Raw genomic sequence first — 17,556 nt, 5'->3', positions numbered from 1 at the left:
TGTGGGAATAGTCACACATCTATAAGTCTACATAAAGGTGGAGACATGAATGGCAAACTGTTTGGTGATCTCTTACACTTGTCTGATGTTGTTGGAGACCGGAAATGGTGCCTTGAATTTCCTTTATCACCTGATTTGTATCAAGTTTGAGATGAGGTTGAAGATATTGAAACGGATCAGCGGTGAGATTTTTATTCCTTGTCCATTCTTTCCGTTCCGGTATTTTCCATACCACAACAACTACACACATGGTTACCGGATACCCATGGCGAAGCACATTATAGTGCATGCATATCAGAGTGATAAAACTATTCTGGAATACAGTAATGAAACTTTCCTGTGTAAATACAAAGTTTATGAGATTGTACTTAAGGGGCCATTCACATTGCTTGAAATGGTACTATGTGATGTAAATGAAGCTGAAGTCCATGCCTTAATGTAAGGATTGAAATGGTATTCAGAATCAAGAACGGAACCATTGATTATTGAAGGTGACTCCTCCAACGTTATTGCCCTGGGCTACAAGCAAATCTCCACAACCTTAGAGCTTTGGAAGCTTGACGATGTAATATCAGAAATAAGAGATCTAGTTGCTTTCATTAACCTGTCGCTAATTCATATGAGAAGATCGGCCAACGAGGAAGCCAACACGCTAGCCAACGAAGGGGCTGACATGGTGGGGGAGTACTTTTCACCACTAGCTAAATCATGTCATTTTTTGCTAATTTTATCTAGTAATCGGTTATGCGCGCAGTTGAGCGGCATTTCTGCCACTTCACTGGTTTTAGTGAGAATTGTAAAGCATCTTCATATGGCGTCAGGTAGTTAAAATTTTTTAGCCCTTGGGTTGTGGGTTGGTGGGTTTGGGTACTTGCCGTTTGTGTGTTTGCATTGGGTGGGATTTATCGTCGTCCCTGTGATGCATTTTGGCTTCGGTTATCAATAAATCTTGAGAGTTTATATATTCGCCCCTATTAATTCGGGGGACACCCGATATAAAACGTTCACAGGCTAAAGAAGGTAGTAAGTAAACCCCATTGGTATATTGAGAAATGACCAAAATGGCCATGAAAGCCTCTCTCTCTCTCTCTAAATACATGGGTATTTTGGTCATTTCTCAAAATACAAACTGGGTGTAACTGGCTGCCTTCTTTAGGCCGTGTGAAGGTTGTAAATCTGTTGTCCGTAGAATTAAAAGGGGTAAATATATCAGCTCCATATATCTTTTGCTTTACAGAAGAAAAAAAAACACAGCTCGAAAAACTGGGACCAGATTTCTTTTTATTTTCTTCTCCTTTTTTTGTGAGAGATTTATCAGACAATTAGGTAGATGGGTTTTCATCTGATGGCATGGCACAACAGGGATTAGGCAAATAGATTTTTTTTTATCTTCATTCTTTTTTCTTTGCTAGATGAGGAATTCTTAAGATGGCATGGCACAACGCTGTTAATGTGAATGAACCATAACTATGTAGTCCTATTCCTAATAGATTGACCCCAAAATAGCATATCCAAATTATAAGAGATCCGATAGAAGCGAATTCACAACTTGCAAACTTTGATTACACAGAAGACATAACCTACAATTTCTTGCTATTTATACCTAAATTATCAAGAAGCTCACCATCTGCTGATGATAGATTATGATTAAATTCTATAGGAGTATAGGTAGGTTTCACTCCAAGATTACATGTCTCGTTAAGAAGAATTAGAACTTTCTCAGTCATAGTGAAACATCGTAAGAGGATCTAGCAAACTCAATTTATCGTAAAAGGCCAAGGTCCTTTTTGTTAGATTATCTATCTAACGTAAGTAAGGCCTTTGCAATATCCCAACTTTTATCCGTTAGTGTGCCACGTCCAATCGTTTGGTCTAAGGAGATAAAAGAGTTTTATCATGAAGAGGGAAATGTATAAATGGAGGTAGATAGCTTGAGGAGATAGAGACTCAAAGTGGGTATGTGCCTTTTAACCGTGACTGAAACCAATGAATATTTTTTCTGATGAAATTTTTTTTCTGCCAATGCTAGAAAAGGTTTTCATGGCTATATTAAGCATAAGAGTTAAAAGAGCCGAACACAAAAATGAGGAGAACTATCATTTCCAAAGTAGAATATGTCAACATTCCAATGTGATAGGGAATATATATGTAGGGGCGTCGGAATGCACCACAAACTGATCCAAGGCAGCTAACTATGCTCATTGTAGGTGTGGATTTCTCAAACAATACCAGCACCGTGTACACCAATTTCACTCAAGCAAACTGGTAAAAAAAGATTTAAGGCACTGGAAACGCCAACGATTGTGTGCTGCGTATAAAGATGAGGCAGGGCAGGGTGATCTTAGGACTAAGTTTCAGGAAAGGCAGGATGATGATCACTTGCATAATAGACCTACATCGTTGAAGGCCAGGAACCTTTACAAAGAAACAACAGAGCGAAATTTTAACAAGAACTGTGTCCCTTTTAGCTAGCGAGAGTGATCAAGGGCTCTAGTGCCTGCTCTGTATACTCCGCTTGCTCCCTCTGGGGTTGAGACCGAACTACCTGAGCTAACTGCGGTCATACCGGCACCTTCCTTTAAAGGCATGCCTCGGGGCACTCTACCTACCCAATAGCTCTCCAGAAAGAGAGCCCAAAAACAATGCTTTTAAGAACAAATCTGAGACCAGAAGTTTCTACAGAAGAATCGTGTGTAGTTATGTCTCGGATGCTCAATGATGAAAAGAAAGCGTTTATCAATTGGAGATTTCTGAAAACCAGAAAACACCCAACAAAGTGTTGCATGTTCACTGTTAAAAAGGAGGCCCTCTTTTCCTTTCGTAGTATTTATGATCAACACAATAATATCGCTATAGAGAAACAAACAAAAAAGTTGGATAAGCCCAAGCAAAATGATAAAGCATTGGGGGCTAAAGACCGTGGTTCTATCTCCCCTACTTCTTCTCCTCAAGTTGAAACGATGATGAATGACTTTGCGGATATCATCCTGGATGAGTTAACTGAAGGATTGACTCCCACGCATGGGGGTGTGACATCCAACTCCACATCAATCTCATTCCAACTGCCAGATTACAAAGCTTGGCACATTATGCATGAGCTTTAAGAAACATGAAGAACTGAAACAAGTGAGTGATCTACTATTGCGAAGAATGGTCAGGGAGAGGATGAGTCCGTGTGTTGTGCTAACCTTGTCAATGCCAAACAAGGACGGCAGCACTAGTCTATTGTTAATGGAGAATGAAGATGTTACTATTTTGGTCTGCACTAGTCGTTGGCACGGAGAGTATCTGGGAACAATGAAGTCTACATAATATACATGCGTAGACTCATTTGTGTCTAAATGCTTCTGCCGTCATCGTGTTGACAAATGTCCACTAAGTAGAGATGTCCCATCTCGCCCCACTTGTAGCATCCTACTGTGGTGCTATTGTTACTAGATCTAGAAGAACTCTGGGAGTTTGTTGGTGAAGGGGTGGAGAGAGCACGGGGTTCTAGATCTCACACTGGGGGGCTACTAGAGGTTGAGACTCACTTCTCTGCAGACCCGAGGGATAGTCCCCTAAGACACCACCCAAGTACGCAAATATTAGTATTTGGGCTGGTCAACCACATGAATCTGTTATGTTGTAGCCACCTTTTTTTTTATGGGCCATGTTGTAGCCACCTTGTTCGCCTAGCTTTGGGTAGAGATTAGAGAAATCTAACCATACAAAATCAATATCTTATAGTCACTTCTCGAATCTTTTGTGGTTAGTCTATAAAACTCCCAAGCACTCTCACGCTATGATCTCCTTCACAAGAATTTTGATATTGTTGAAACAATAGCTGGCATTTATCAAACTGGTAAGAACCTCTCAACAGTCACTTCATATGCAACAACGTTTGGATTGGCCTCCTCCTCGTCATTGTCCAATGATTCTTTAGTTGTTCCCACTACGTTTATGTGTCACCTTTTCACTTCATCGCTACAAGATTGGCCTCCTCATCTGGGACCCCTATGTGGTTGGCATGCCATCCAATATGAGCATGTGTTCTATGTGAAGTTGACATTTGGGTTCTGGGAGGTCTACCTTTATATGCCAATCCCTCTCCAAATCACATTGTCAACCTTATTGATCTTTGTTACAAAAATATTGTTGTGGATGAAGGAATCACATATCTCATTGTTGGCATGCAGATCCATGTTCTGTGTTTACAATGGATGCTTTGCACTGGAGATGCATCCCATGCAAGGTTTGGATTGTGTGCTAAGTTGTGTTTTTGGAGCAAGATCTGATCGAAATGCAGATAGTGCTCTAGATGCATGCACTATGTGTGTCATCTTATTGCATAGTTTGTGAACTGACTATTAAGTTTCTAGGTGAAAAGCACATTACCCCTGCAAGGTGAATGGGATCTCTAGGTGGTCTCCATCATGGAGTATGTCATCACTTGTAGACCCCCTTTGATGCCATTTGGTGTAACTTGAAATGCAAAAAGGGCAAAGGAAAAGAATAATAGCCAAGGTTTCTCCGAATCCAAACTAAGGTAAACAAGACCCATCCACACTTACAAGAAGGAATTTCTGGAATTATTATTATTATTATTTTTTTTGAATGGCAATGAAAATTTTATTAAAACTAAGAGAAAGACCCAAAGACATCAGAAACTAACAAAGAAACATAAGATGGCGCAGAACAGGAAAAGAAGGGAGACAAGCGAAGAAAATCCCAGCGAGGAAGAAAATCAAAAAGCTCCATGCACGACCGATCGATTCCGGCTCAGGCTAGCTGGTCAGGGTCATTGTTGGCTGACATCCACACATGCTGAAAGCACACCCTATGGCCCTCGACGTGCTCCATAATTTCTTCAATCGCATCAGCAAATCTTCATGGATAAGGGGTTTTGTTGTTCATTCACCTAATCAGATTATGTGAATCTCCTTCAACAAAAATATCATTGAATACTGTGAAGTCAACAAGATGAATCCCGTGCAAGATTGCTTGCACCTCTCCTTCATTTGAGTACTTCTGGCCTATTGGGTCTGAGAAGGTCAACTTGGTGGCAACGACTTCGCGCCTAAGGACTCCACTCACTCCCATTGGACCTAAATTACCAAAACTTGAGCTGTCGAAATTAAGTTTAAACTTTCCAGCATCCGGGGGAGTCCAATGGGGATTAAGAGAAGAGTTAAACTCCCAGCAGCAAATTTCATGCTAGAATTGCCAGAAATCAAAGGACGGGGATCCTCTAAAGCAAGGGAGAACTCCAGCCCAAAATATTGTCAAGGCTTGAGCCATTTGGAAAGTAAGGTGAGCCCTTTAAGACTTTCCAAATCGCCCAATATTATCTAAAAAAGCTAGTCCCCACAAAATCCGTCCTCTCAGAGGCTAAGGATCACCAACCTTCAAACAGATCGTCAATGTGGGTTGGGAAGACCCAAGAAGCGCTGAAGTCCAAGAGGATCTGGCTCCAAATTTATCTTGCAAAACTGCAGAGAATGAATATGTGGTCTACGGATTCCCCCGCTTCTATGCACATGGCACAATGGTCTATTATCAAGAATTTCCTGCTACAAAGGTGATCAACTTAGGATTATGGACACCTGAATGCACATACTCTAGGCAAAGTGGGGATCTTCCACACCCTGTTACTTAGCAAGGCAAGCAGAGCCGACAGTAGATTGTGGTAGAAAGATTGAACTTAAAGGAAAAATCTAGTCGAAAAACAAGTCCAAAACAACTTCATCCCAAGAAGACTTGAACCTTCCTTCATCCAAAGTGCATAAAGTTGTTTCCAAAACAATTTTGTTTGTGAGAGATTTCGTCATGTATAAACTTTCTAATTTTGTCAAAGTTTGGGCGCCGATTCTTCATTAATCACGTTGCACATAACATTATCCGCGAGACAGAGTTGAATAGTACTCACCGCTTTCGACTCCAACTCTTCCCAATCATCATCACTCATTGTTTCAGCTTTCTTCGATTTCCAATGAAACGCCTTATGTAGTCTTTGTTGCACAAGATCATCAACTCTTCTTTACCATAAATAGAAGTTTACCTTTCCATCAAACTTACCCACTTCGAACTTTGTTGTCGCCTTTGATCCCATTGTCATCTACGAAACTGTAGGCTTTGATACCATGTTGTGAGGAAAAAACCCGTTGAAAAACAAATCTGATCCAATAACTCAATCAAAGATAAAATGTAAACAACCACAATAATCACAAGAGCGCAACAATACACAAAGAACACATGAATTTACATGGTTCGGCGCAATGGCCTACATCCATGGGGTGAGATCACACATGTAATACGGTTTTTAAAACAGTTTCCCAAATGCCTTAGGGAAACAAGCCACATACTAACATGAACAGTGGAACCCCCTTTAGAGTTCCATTTTCAAATCCTTTCGTCCATCTACATTCCTGATGAGTCCTTTTCAAAATTTCAATTAATGTCCCCGTAAAAAAAGTGGTGGCAGAAATAAATAAATGAATATTTCAGGAAACCTTGTTGTCAGTACAGACGATGGGATCTTGGATGGTAGCTTCTTTGTTGCTTACAAATGCATACTAATCAGGAAACAGAAACATTAGAGGCAAATCCTTGCACCAAGGGCACCTCCAAAAATGAATTATATCTCCTTTAGTCTCTATATCGGATTCCTTTAAGGAATGAAACCTTCTGCTTCAGAATGTCTCCATGTTGGGGATCTGCTATGCCTGTAAATGTCACATAATGACCACCTTCCGAATTCATAGTCATACTTGTGCTCGATGATTGAGATCCATAAATGAGATCTCTTCTCCATGAATCTCCAAAACCATTTGTCCAACAAGGCTTTGTTCATTGGATTTTGAAAACCCAGACCCCAGTTGGGTTTTGGATGACAGGCATCCTCCCACCTTACCAAGTGATACCAATTTTCAAGTGAGTCGACCCGAAGAAAGTTTCTCTAAAGCTGTTCGATTTGGTGAATTACATCCATAAGACAACTGATAAGTAAAAATAATAAATAGTGTGGGGGATAAGAAAAAAGAAAAGAAATTAGGTTCCTCTTCCAAGTGGACAAGTGTCTTTCCACTTTTTCAATAACAGGATCCCACAAGCTTTTCGTAGGTCCACAGAGCACCCAAGCAACCTTGCAACTCATTGTGACTCTTCCATAGTTAAATGAATGCCCATGAGTTTTTACTTGTTAAAGTTAGTCCATTGGCCAGTCGCAATTTCATAGTACCTCAATATAGCTTTTAACTTCAACACGTTGTCTTCACTTGGCTAAAAAGCAAAGTATCATTGGCAAACTGCAGATGAGAAATTTCTGACTCTCGCAGAGCACCCAAGCAACCTTGCAACTCATTCTGACTCTTCCATAGTCTAATGAATGCCCATGAGTTTTGACTTGTTAAAGTTAGTTCATTGGCCGGCCACAATTCCATGATACCTCAATATAGCTTTTAACTTCAACACGGTGTCTTCATTGGCTCGGCTAAAAAGCAAAGTATCATTGGCAAACTGCAGATGAGAAATTTCAATTCACAGGGCTCCCAACTTAAATCCTTCAATGCCTTTTTCAAGCATTCTGCTAAGACAAGCCGCCACTATGGAGAAGAGGAACAGGGACAGAGGTTCTCCCTATCTCAGACCACGAGAAGATTTGAAAACAGCCAACACTTCGCCACTAGCTTGTACACACAACCCACTAAGCTGATAGGTCAAAAACCCAAAATCTTTTTTGCTCCATCTACTTTGGGGATTAGAGCGACGAAGTTCCTATGAAAAGCCTCAAACAACTCTAATAATTTTCCTTCAATGTCTCCCAAATCTCTTGAAAGAAAGAAAGACAGAAACAATCTGGTCCTGGAGCAAGATCGTTTTTTAAGAAGAACAAACATGCCTTAATTTCGTCCTTGGGAAATGGCGTTTCCAGCCCATCCTTATCCCTAGGTTCAATCTGGACAAAAAAATAATAACTCTGAGATTACGAAACCTGATTCTTCTGATGAGTAAATGGAGGTGTAAAATCTCACGATCTCGTTTATAGGAATTCCTGAAATATAAATACCAAAATGCTCCTTAAAATATACCCTATAGGCCTTCATATAAACTTTTGTCAACTTATCAAAAGTTCACAAAATCAATGATCCGCTACCCAGTTACCTAGATATTCTCAAAATAGCAAGGGATCTTATCTTGAGTTTGATATTCTCAAAGTATAAAGCAATGATATTTGCCTAACTTGGAGATCCCCGAAATCAATCATTGTTACCTAGCGAGGACCATGTGAAGGTCTCTACCAAAATGCCTATGCGCCGTATGCTGCCAAAACCATATTTCTTGGATATTCTCCCTATATTGCTTGGCAAACCTATATTGCTTGGAACATATAGTGGGCCTGGATGGGCTTTTCAATCCAGACTTAAGCGAAAACAAAAAGGACTTCAGGCATTGAATAAACCCTAATAGTGTTCCATTATATGTTACATGAAGCTTCATAGAAGATATAAACCATCCAATTTACACTGTTAGTTAAACCCTAGTGAAATTTGATTTTGTTAAGGAAAAACATGCCACCTAATTTCACAAAACTCTCATTCATAATTTTGATCCACACCTTGCAAAGACACTGGGTTCTGGAACTTGAAGGTTAAAGTGCTTTTGCACGAACCCCACCTTTCAAGGTTGTTAGATAGATTATATCCAACCTTGTCTTTTTTGGGACAGTAACAAATTTATTGCAAAAAAATTACATGGTATATATTGCCCAAAATATACAAAGTCCCAATGAACCTCTCTTTAGGCTCGCATGTCTGCTATTTCATTAGCACTACAAGGACCAAAAGAAAAGATACATCCCTTCCCCTACACAAATCAGTGAACCTATTAATAATATGGCTAACCACCATGTTACCACGCACTTATGCTTCACCTATGAATTCACGTCAGACAAATATTCTAACAAATACAACTCACCTCTCAAACCATATGTAGACAAAGAAGAATTGAACAACAACAATGAGCAATGACAGTAATAAATACATCAAAGTCTACCATATAATCACGAACCAAGGCACCCAAAATTCGCAAGGGAAATACACAATGAGAAAGCCATCCAAGCGAGTCTAATATTCTGCTATGATGAGATTATGAAAGTAAAACCCTTAGAAAACTATGTAGTAGGTCTATCGATATCATCCATTCCTTAATGATTTGTTTCTCAATTGGCTAGGAAAGAGGCTCACCACAGAATGTCAAATCATAAATTCCCCAACCATAGAATGCAAAAAAGAAGTCTACTAAGAGATTACAACATAAAGATAACATATAATATATTATATTATACCACCCCACCTAAGTAGACATTCAAATACAGATATTACTACAGACATAAAAGAGTACCTTGCTTGTGGCATAGCAAGAACACTAGCACATCATACAATCCAAATTTAACTTATCTGAAAGAAGAAGAAAAGAGTAGTGATGGTGGGTGTAGCATACCTCCCTGGACACTATTTCTTATGACTACCACGGATACCGGGTCGAGCCTTGGAGGTCTCGACAGCATGGGTGGCGTGCAAGTTAGAGAGATTGGTGTCATCAAAGGGGATCTTAGGGTGTTTGGCCTCGTGGTGTATCTCCATTGTTTTGAGGTCAGGAGCAGTGATCTTGCAGTGTGGACATTCATATTTGGCATGCCCTCCTTTCTCGATCCCTGATCTGTCTGCCTGCCCCGCCTTACCGCCTCCTCTATTAGTCGTCGCAGCATCCACCTTCGACGCTATCTCTTTCGCCGTGTGCTTCTTTGGCTTTGCCTTTCCCGTCATGTTTCGATCAAAATAAATCTACCCGGAACAACAACAACAACAGCAACAAGTGCGCATATGAAAACCCTAATCCCCAAATTCTAAATAATAACGAGTCATTTTACTGTAGAATAAGAAGAAGAAGAAGAAAATGATGAAGAAATCCATCAATAGGTCGAACCTTAATCATAGAGGCCAACCATGGATACCAAAAAAAAAAAAAAAAAAAAAAAAACGATCATATGGAAACAACAAAGGGGATGAGGTTTCTTACCAGAAGAGAGAGAATCAAGCGCGAAGGAGGGGATCCCTCCTTTTCTTTCAACTGTACGCCGTCGTTCGCCGCTGATTGAAGGGTGCAAACAAAACAAATCCTTACCCTAGCAGCTTTTAATTCAGATGTTGCAACTTGGGTAGCGTAAACGCATCGACCCGACCCGACCCGACCCGACCCGAAAATCACATGGATCGGGTTTAGAAATCATGGGTCCTGGTCCTGGGGTAGGATCGGGTTTTTGACTGAAAAAACTCATAGAGGTGTTACTACGGAGAATTTACAAGGTGTAAGGCCTTACAGTCCCTTATGTTTTTCAAAAAGTACAGTACGGACCACACTATAGGATGATCCAAACTGTCCATATGATGGGCCATAGAGTAAATAGGTTGTGCCCAAAAAATCATTTATATAGGATGATTCCAACCCTCTATAGATCAGGGCTAGGATCATTCTATAGAAATGATTTTTTGGGCACAACCTATTTACATTTTAGCCCATCATATGGATGGTTTGGATCATCCTATAGTGTGGTCTGTATAGTACACAAGATTTTATATGTTGTAAGCCCTTATAGTCCCGCATGTTTTGGACAACATCATAGGATGATCCAAACCGTCCATGTGATGGAACACAACGTAAATAGGTTTTGCCCCAAAAATTATTTCCATAGGATGATCCTAGACCTCCGATCTATAGAGGTTTCCATAATATGAAGTTCCTCTATAGATCAGAGGGATCAGAGGGTTGGGATCATCCTATGGAAATGATTTTTTGGGCACGGCCTATTTAAGGCCCATCACATGGACAGTTCGGATCATCCTATGGTGTGGTATTTACAGTACTTTTTGAAAAATACAGTACTGTAAGAGCTTACAAAATATAAAAACTCGAGAAATCGACCCCCTTGAATGAGAAATCGACCCGTGGATTCCCTCCTACCGGTCTCTCTCTAACTACTCATGTTTTGGATTAGGATATGATATATTTGCCTTTTTGTTAGCTTGGGTCGGGCCCCTCAAATGTAAAAGAGAAGTCATAAATACACCCAAAGGAGCTATCCCAAGTAAAAAAGAGGGTTTTTCCCTTCCGATATTTGAAAAGGTGGACCTCACCGTAGTTTTAGAAAAAAATACGTGCATCCACATGTGGAGAACATACACGTGGTCTCAACTCTCAATGTAAATGTCCTTCCCCCAAAAAATGAAGGAACGGTTTGGATCCTTGAACAAGGTAGGCCCCATTGTACATGGCATTTGTATCCGCAGGTAGGTGAGTATACTTTTTTACAAATATAGTGGACCCACTTTGTTCGGAGATCCAATCCATTGTGAGTAAATCATCTCTATCGGACGATCATCAACTAAACCATAATGAAATATCTACCGACGGGAAGGTTATGATCATTGTATGGAGATGATTTTATTGGTATAGACTATTTACGTTGGGCCTCAATAACTGATTAGATGTTTGAACAACTTGGGCCCCACTTTATTTTAAAAATTATATATGAACATATGTACAGACCTCACATAACACGTATTTAGAAAATTCATTGGGGCCCACCTATTTTGAAGATCCAAACCGTTCATTTGTTGAGCCCCAATGTAAGTGTGCATTTCCCAAAATATAAGATGATCCTAACTCTCCAATCTTCGAGGTTTATATATGGTGTTGTCCGTCTACAGATCTGAGGGTTAGGATCATCCTATCGAGAAGATTTTATGGGCAGGCCTTTATATCTTAAGCCCAACAAATGAACGGTTTGGATCTTTTAACAAAGTGGTCCAAGTGGGGTTTTTTTAAATACACTTTATAAGGGTTTTTTTTTAAAAACTATGGTGGGGTCCACCTTTTCAAAGATCTCTCAATGCTGCTTGCAAGGTCACACACGCAAACTTAATATATTCACCCCCTCTCTTTTACTTGGGACAACCCCCTCCATTGTAGTCATGACTTCTCTTTTACATTAGAGGGGGCAAACCCAAGTAACAAAGGGGGCAAATATATCATTTCTAGTGTTGTTTCTTTCGTTAGAAACTAGACTTCGAAACGTTTGATTGGATATAGATTTCACTGAATTCCGAGTTGAATTGAGTGAGTTATGCTCGTTCAATCAGAGTAGGACGAAAATCAGCGCGCCGAAAACAGACGAGTTTCACCATTTCTATCATAAGTCTCACCAATATGTCCTTTGGTATGCATACACCAAAAGAACTATGTATATCTTTTCCCTTGCATCAAATGCAACAAGACTAGTATATCCGTGCACTCTAGTAAATGCGGGGGTCTTATCCAAAAAGGATATAAATGGATCATTCAAGTTGTGAGTGGGATCATTGCAGGGATCCGACGGTCGATCCTACAGAACCCAATGACGGGTCCCAATACGATCTTGCTCCGTAGAATTGGATCAGTAGCCTCCATCGAGATGTAACTTTGAAGATGACCGTCAAATCATCATAACTCTAATCATATCTAATATGTGCAAGTCCTTTCTCCTTCCCACATCTAGTGAGTTGGGTCCTACGAGGAGTGGACATGTACTACCCCTTGAACCTTCTCACGGTCAAGGTTTTGAATTTCGATCAAAATCCAATATACTCGAAACGTTACTTTATTTCGACCTAAATTTCAAAAAAATTTCGCTTATCCCAAAATTTTGGGCGAAATTTAAGGGATTTCACCCAAATATCTAGATTTTTGGAATTGCTTATTAATTTTTTGAAATTTCAGCCAAAATTATTGAAATTTTATACATAGTAAAATATTCTTTTTTCTTGTTTCGAGGATTTCGCTCGAAATTCCAAAATTTCAGGCAAAAATTTCGGTTTCGTTGAGGACCGAAACACTCTCTGAAACCGAAATTTAAAACCTTGCTCGCGGTATACCTTCCAGTCAAGCAGTTAGGGCCCGCAAATGCATTTGCAAAAAATCATTTTAAAAACATGCAAGTGTTTTAGTAAAATATTTCATAAACCATTTATCAAATCCCCTGCCCAAGCTATTTTATAAGCCTACTGCTCTAACTGAATGTAGATGATATCCCTATAATTTGGGGTGGAGAATTTCATGTCGGGTATCCTTATTAGCCTCTTGAGTTTGTCCAAGACTCTAGTACTACTCTTAAGTGATCCATAGAAGGACCACCATTAGATAGACTAAGAATTTAGGGCTAGGCCCACTGATCAAAATGACCCCTCAGGTCTAAGGACATGTAAAAGGTCTTGTCTGATAGAATAGTCTTACTAACTCTTGTCCACACGCTATTCTAATATAATCATGTTCAGTGTGTGATCCCATCATCGCACCCATTCTTCTCGCTTAAGGTCCACTACCAAAGTGACTGAGATAAACCACTCCACAACATGTACATGTAGGCAAGACTGATGCTAGTTGTGTACAAAAGGAGATGTTCAATCTCGATCCCAACCATGAACCTTTAAGGTCTTCAAAGAATTGAGATACCATATCTACTTGCTCCTTAGGATCTGCGAATCCTTGAACATGGTAATCCTAGTTTGCTTCCTAACAACGTATATGTGTCAGATAATGAGCACATCACACATTCAATTAGATAATACTTAATAAATTGCATGAAATGAAACATTTATTAAACTTAAGTGACAAGATATATGAAATGTACTGACTTTTAGGGCACTTACTCTAACTGAAACATTTTGTTTCTGTCTTGTTTATGTCATCAATAGACAACACTAGTTTGATACTCTTCTTATCATAGAGTTTGCATTCTCTGTCATTGAAAATAACAAGATACCCCTTTTTTATCAATTGCCCCAAACTTTGCAAATTTTAAGCCAACCAGGAACGTACAGAACATTTTGAATTTGTTTCTTTCCAACCATTGTAGAAACTACAATGGAACTAATTTTGTGGGCTTTAACATGATTATTGTTTCGGTCATCAACTCATTGAATTGAATTTCAATCTGCCTCGGGGTGGTTGGCACGCCTTCACATTCACCACTCACTCATACATGTCCACTCACAACCAAGGTGCACTAACCGACCACATTGGGTGAATTTAGACCGAAATGATTAACATTTACTTATCCAAAATCAATTTTAGCAGAAACCCTAATGAATGATTCTATTAGATCTCTCGGGAGATTATTCCAACACATCCATCATATTATAACTCCCATAATTTATACAAATGCAAACACATACTTGGTTGATAAAATTGCACGACCATAAAGAGTTGTATGGTTGAGCATCCATTGAAGCCCATTGAAATGACCTGTATTTTGCCTTAGAGGATTACTAATTCTGCCGGCATGAAATATACTTGGCGAGACAGTAGAGTGGTGCAGCTTTGGTTGGGTCAAAGCAGGCAAGTTCCTCCTCTGCCTGGGCCACCAATACATCAGCAAACTCCTTAGCTTTGTCCAGACCCATCAGCTTAGGGTAAGTTGCCTTGTCAGTCACTAAATCCTTCCCTGCTGTTTTCCCCAACTCCTGTGTTGATTTGGTTACATCAAGAATGTCATCCACCACCTGAAACAATAGACCTATGCACCTTGCAAACTTCCTCATCCTCTCAACTTGGGCGACATCACCTCCACCCATGATTGCACCGCAGACTACTGCAGCTTCAAGAAGCTTCGCGGTCTTGTGCACATGAATGTACTCCAACAGACCTAGATCCACTGCTCGTCCCTCACTAGCAATGTCCACGATTTGACCTGCCACTAGGCCCGCTGAGCCCACGGCCGAGCCCAATTCAACTATGGCTCGAACCACCAGGTCCGAGGACACATTGACTGTTCTCGCAGCCGCATGCTCAAAAGCTAGCGAAAGTAGGGCATCCCCTGCAAGGACCGCTGTGTCCTCGCCGAAGGCCACATGGTTGGTAGGCTTTCCGCGTCGGAGATCATCATCGTCCATGCAAGGAAGGTCATCGTGTATGAGAGACATGGTGTGTATCATCTCGGTCGCGCATGCTAGTGGGAGGGCCAACTCCTCATCTCCTCCCACTAATTCACATGAAGCGATGCATAGTATTGGACGGACCCGCTTGCCACCGGCTAAAAGAGAGTACCTCATTGACTCATGGATCTTGTAGGGATGGCGCAAAGGGATTGCCTCCTCAAGTGCCTTGTTCACCCGATTCACCTTGCATGTCATGTACTCTTCGAATTTGAATTTTAATCCGGTTTTGGGTCTCGCAATCACAGACGAGTTGGTCTCTAGGGTCACTGCTCGTACCTCAAGGTTGATCATATGGCTCTTCTTAGTACTAGGCATGTTTCTAAGAGCCAGTTGATTTACATACCTGAGGCTTGCAATGTTGTAAGCACTAACATCCCCACTGACAAGGAGGCTTCTGAGAGCAAGTGAATTTTCATGCCTGACCCTTGCAGTGATGGCCATGAATATCAATTAGATTGTACAAAAGGAAATCTTAGCTGAACTTTATTTTCTTTGTTTCATCGCTTCCCTTTTATAGAAAAGCTCAAATTATTGAGGTTTGTGAGACTGGTTAGAGAGTAGAAGGAAGATGCGATGGGGAAGATGCGATGCTATTTGTCATGATTATTCCCCTTTGATTCTTTTTGGAGCTTAGTGTCCAATGTTGATTATCTGGTTCGGCTAAAGCTATGCTTCTCTCTGCGTTTATTCTCGAAGAATTATATTTTTTTGATGGTATCAATACAATGAAAGAAAGACAAGAGAGTTTGGAGTAGATTCCAAATCGCTCCTTATCTTACTGCTCCATTAGATTCCCTCAAGGAAACCCCAAACCACTTGGTCCATCAAAAATCACAACACCGCAGGATCTGGTCCGTCCATCTATTGTGCCATACACCATCGTATAAAAGTCAAATGATTTTGATAATCCCAACCCTCTAATATTTATGAAAATGTAGTGGAATGACAAAAACACCCATATTTCATCACTATGATTTTGTAGGGATAAAACCGGATATGAACACGTGGCATAGGACCCACAAGAGCCCCGGAACAAACACTCGCCACGCGGCAAAAAGAAGTGTATCATCAGTAGGGACCCAGCCTCTTAACTATCTCATACCCCCAGCCTACACCGTGTCCAAAAACAACGCGCCCCTCACTGCCCAATCAGCCCGTCACCCTTAATTCCGTAGGACCCATATCAGTTTGGATGGATTTGATCTTTTAACAAAAAATAGCGAGAAGCATGGACCACATCACTTTTGTAGAAAGGGAAAAATTGTTGGAATGAAACCAACTAGGATGGAAGAAGAAGATGTGATTCAAGAGAAGAAAACCAATTAGGATGGAAGGAGAAGATGTGATTCAAGAGAAGAAAATTGTTCTCTTGATGCCAAACGCAAAAATAAAGAGGTCTAAGTTGTTATACTGATCAAGAGAATTCAAATTTCACTAAAACGGGCCTAAAATATAGGCTACACTTCAAATCCGAAATTAAAATTAACAAGAATTACCGATACTTGGCTTCCCTAAACTACTATTAACAAATGAAAAGCAAATGACTTTAACAATTCCAAAACAAAAAACTAAGTCCCTAGAACTTTAACTCCAACTAATTATACCTTTCGCATATGACTGAACGATTCCTGCAACAACGATGCAAACACCATTGGCAAGGGCAACCACGCCATCTTTGCCCCATGGAAAAAGTTAACTCCTATGTATAAAAACGGAACCTGGACACCATTAAAGGGGAGGGAGAGATCCGATTTGGAGAACCATTCAACTAGACACTTGTTCATCGATTGAACACAGGTACACAGGACCAAACCTCTTTTAGCTTCTCCTTGATGCTTAACTCTACCTATTGCCTCAACTGGCTTGAATGTCAAAGGGTTTACCGGAAGCCACGGCTCTGACCATTTCTAACCTTCTCTTGCCTGCAGAGATCCCAGCTGGATGTCCTCGGCCTCCGCTGTATCTGAGGAGGACCCTTCGATCAACTTGAGCCAGATTCGAACAGCAACAGATTGGCTCCCACCTTGGGGCTCGATTGTCCTCACATAAACAAGGAGTACAGTGCCATGGCTTCTAGGAGAAGAGCCCGAAATGTCCAAGTTATTGTTGTCACTCCAAACATTTCCTGGGCATCACTTTCAGTGGCGATCCCAAGACTCAAGCCTGATGAACAGGCCTACTCCCAACCTACTTGTTGTGGACAAAAATCGAGCACCAATCACAAAGTGCCACCTGGCTCCTGAGCCCACAAGTCTTGAGTTTGCATGACTAGACACGTCATCTCACATGGCTCCCAAGCTCAAAGAGGACTTGAGGCCATGTGGTGAGACATGTCATCCCACCTAGCCCATGCTCCAAAGTGTGTGTGTGTGTGGGGGGGGGGGGGGGGGGGGGGGGGGATTTCTTTCCTAAGTAGTTTGATTAACCATCCATGGCCATGCTCCAAGGTGGGGCACTCATGGCTTTTAACAAAATTCAAAGTCGGGAGAGAATTTATGCTTTAATTTCTGCAATCCACGGAAAGCATAAATTCCATGATTTTTTG

The 17,556-nt window shown here is 40.7% G+C and overlaps 1 protein-coding gene and 1 pseudogene across 2 annotated transcripts; both read right to left on the bottom strand.

Annotated features, from left to right (window-relative positions):
• Nucleotides 1–9,294: 9,294 nt before the first annotated feature.
• LOC143883429 (protein METHYLENE BLUE SENSITIVITY 1 pseudogene) lies at nt 9,295–10,216 on the bottom strand (annotated as a pseudogene). Its single transcript, XR_013252383.1, has 2 exons — nt 10,060–10,216; nt 9,295–9,824 (listed from the first exon to the last, which is right to left on the bottom strand). The product of XR_013252383.1 is annotated as a protein METHYLENE BLUE SENSITIVITY 1 pseudogene (transcript).
• A 3,973-nt stretch (nt 10,217–14,189) lies between these two features.
• Nucleotides 14,190–17,273, bottom strand: LOC143883428 (geranylgeranyl pyrophosphate synthase 7, chloroplastic-like). The gene has a single exon (XM_077386777.1). It carries the CDS (start codon nt 15,450–15,452, stop codon nt 14,343–14,345), a length of 1,110 nt encoding a protein of 369 aa, XP_077242892.1. The 5' UTR covers nt 15,453–17,273; the 3' UTR covers nt 14,190–14,342.
• Between the last annotated feature and the right edge of the window lie 283 nt (nt 17,274–17,556).

The sequence above is a fragment of the Tasmannia lanceolata genome, unplaced genomic scaffold, assembly GCF_043159265.1.
Source record: "Tasmannia lanceolata isolate RefF3 unplaced genomic scaffold, GAP_Taslan_0.1 ptg000008l, whole genome shotgun sequence".
Classification (NCBI taxonomy): domain Eukaryota; kingdom Viridiplantae; phylum Streptophyta; class Magnoliopsida; order Canellales; family Winteraceae; genus Tasmannia; species Tasmannia lanceolata.
This window is presented reverse-complemented; position numbering and strand designations above follow the sequence as displayed.

Coding starts and splice junctions, on each gene's coding strand:
- LOC143883428 (XM_077386777.1), bottom strand. CDS start 15,452: ATGGCCATCACTGCAAGGGTCAGGCATGAAAATTCACTTGCTCTCAGA.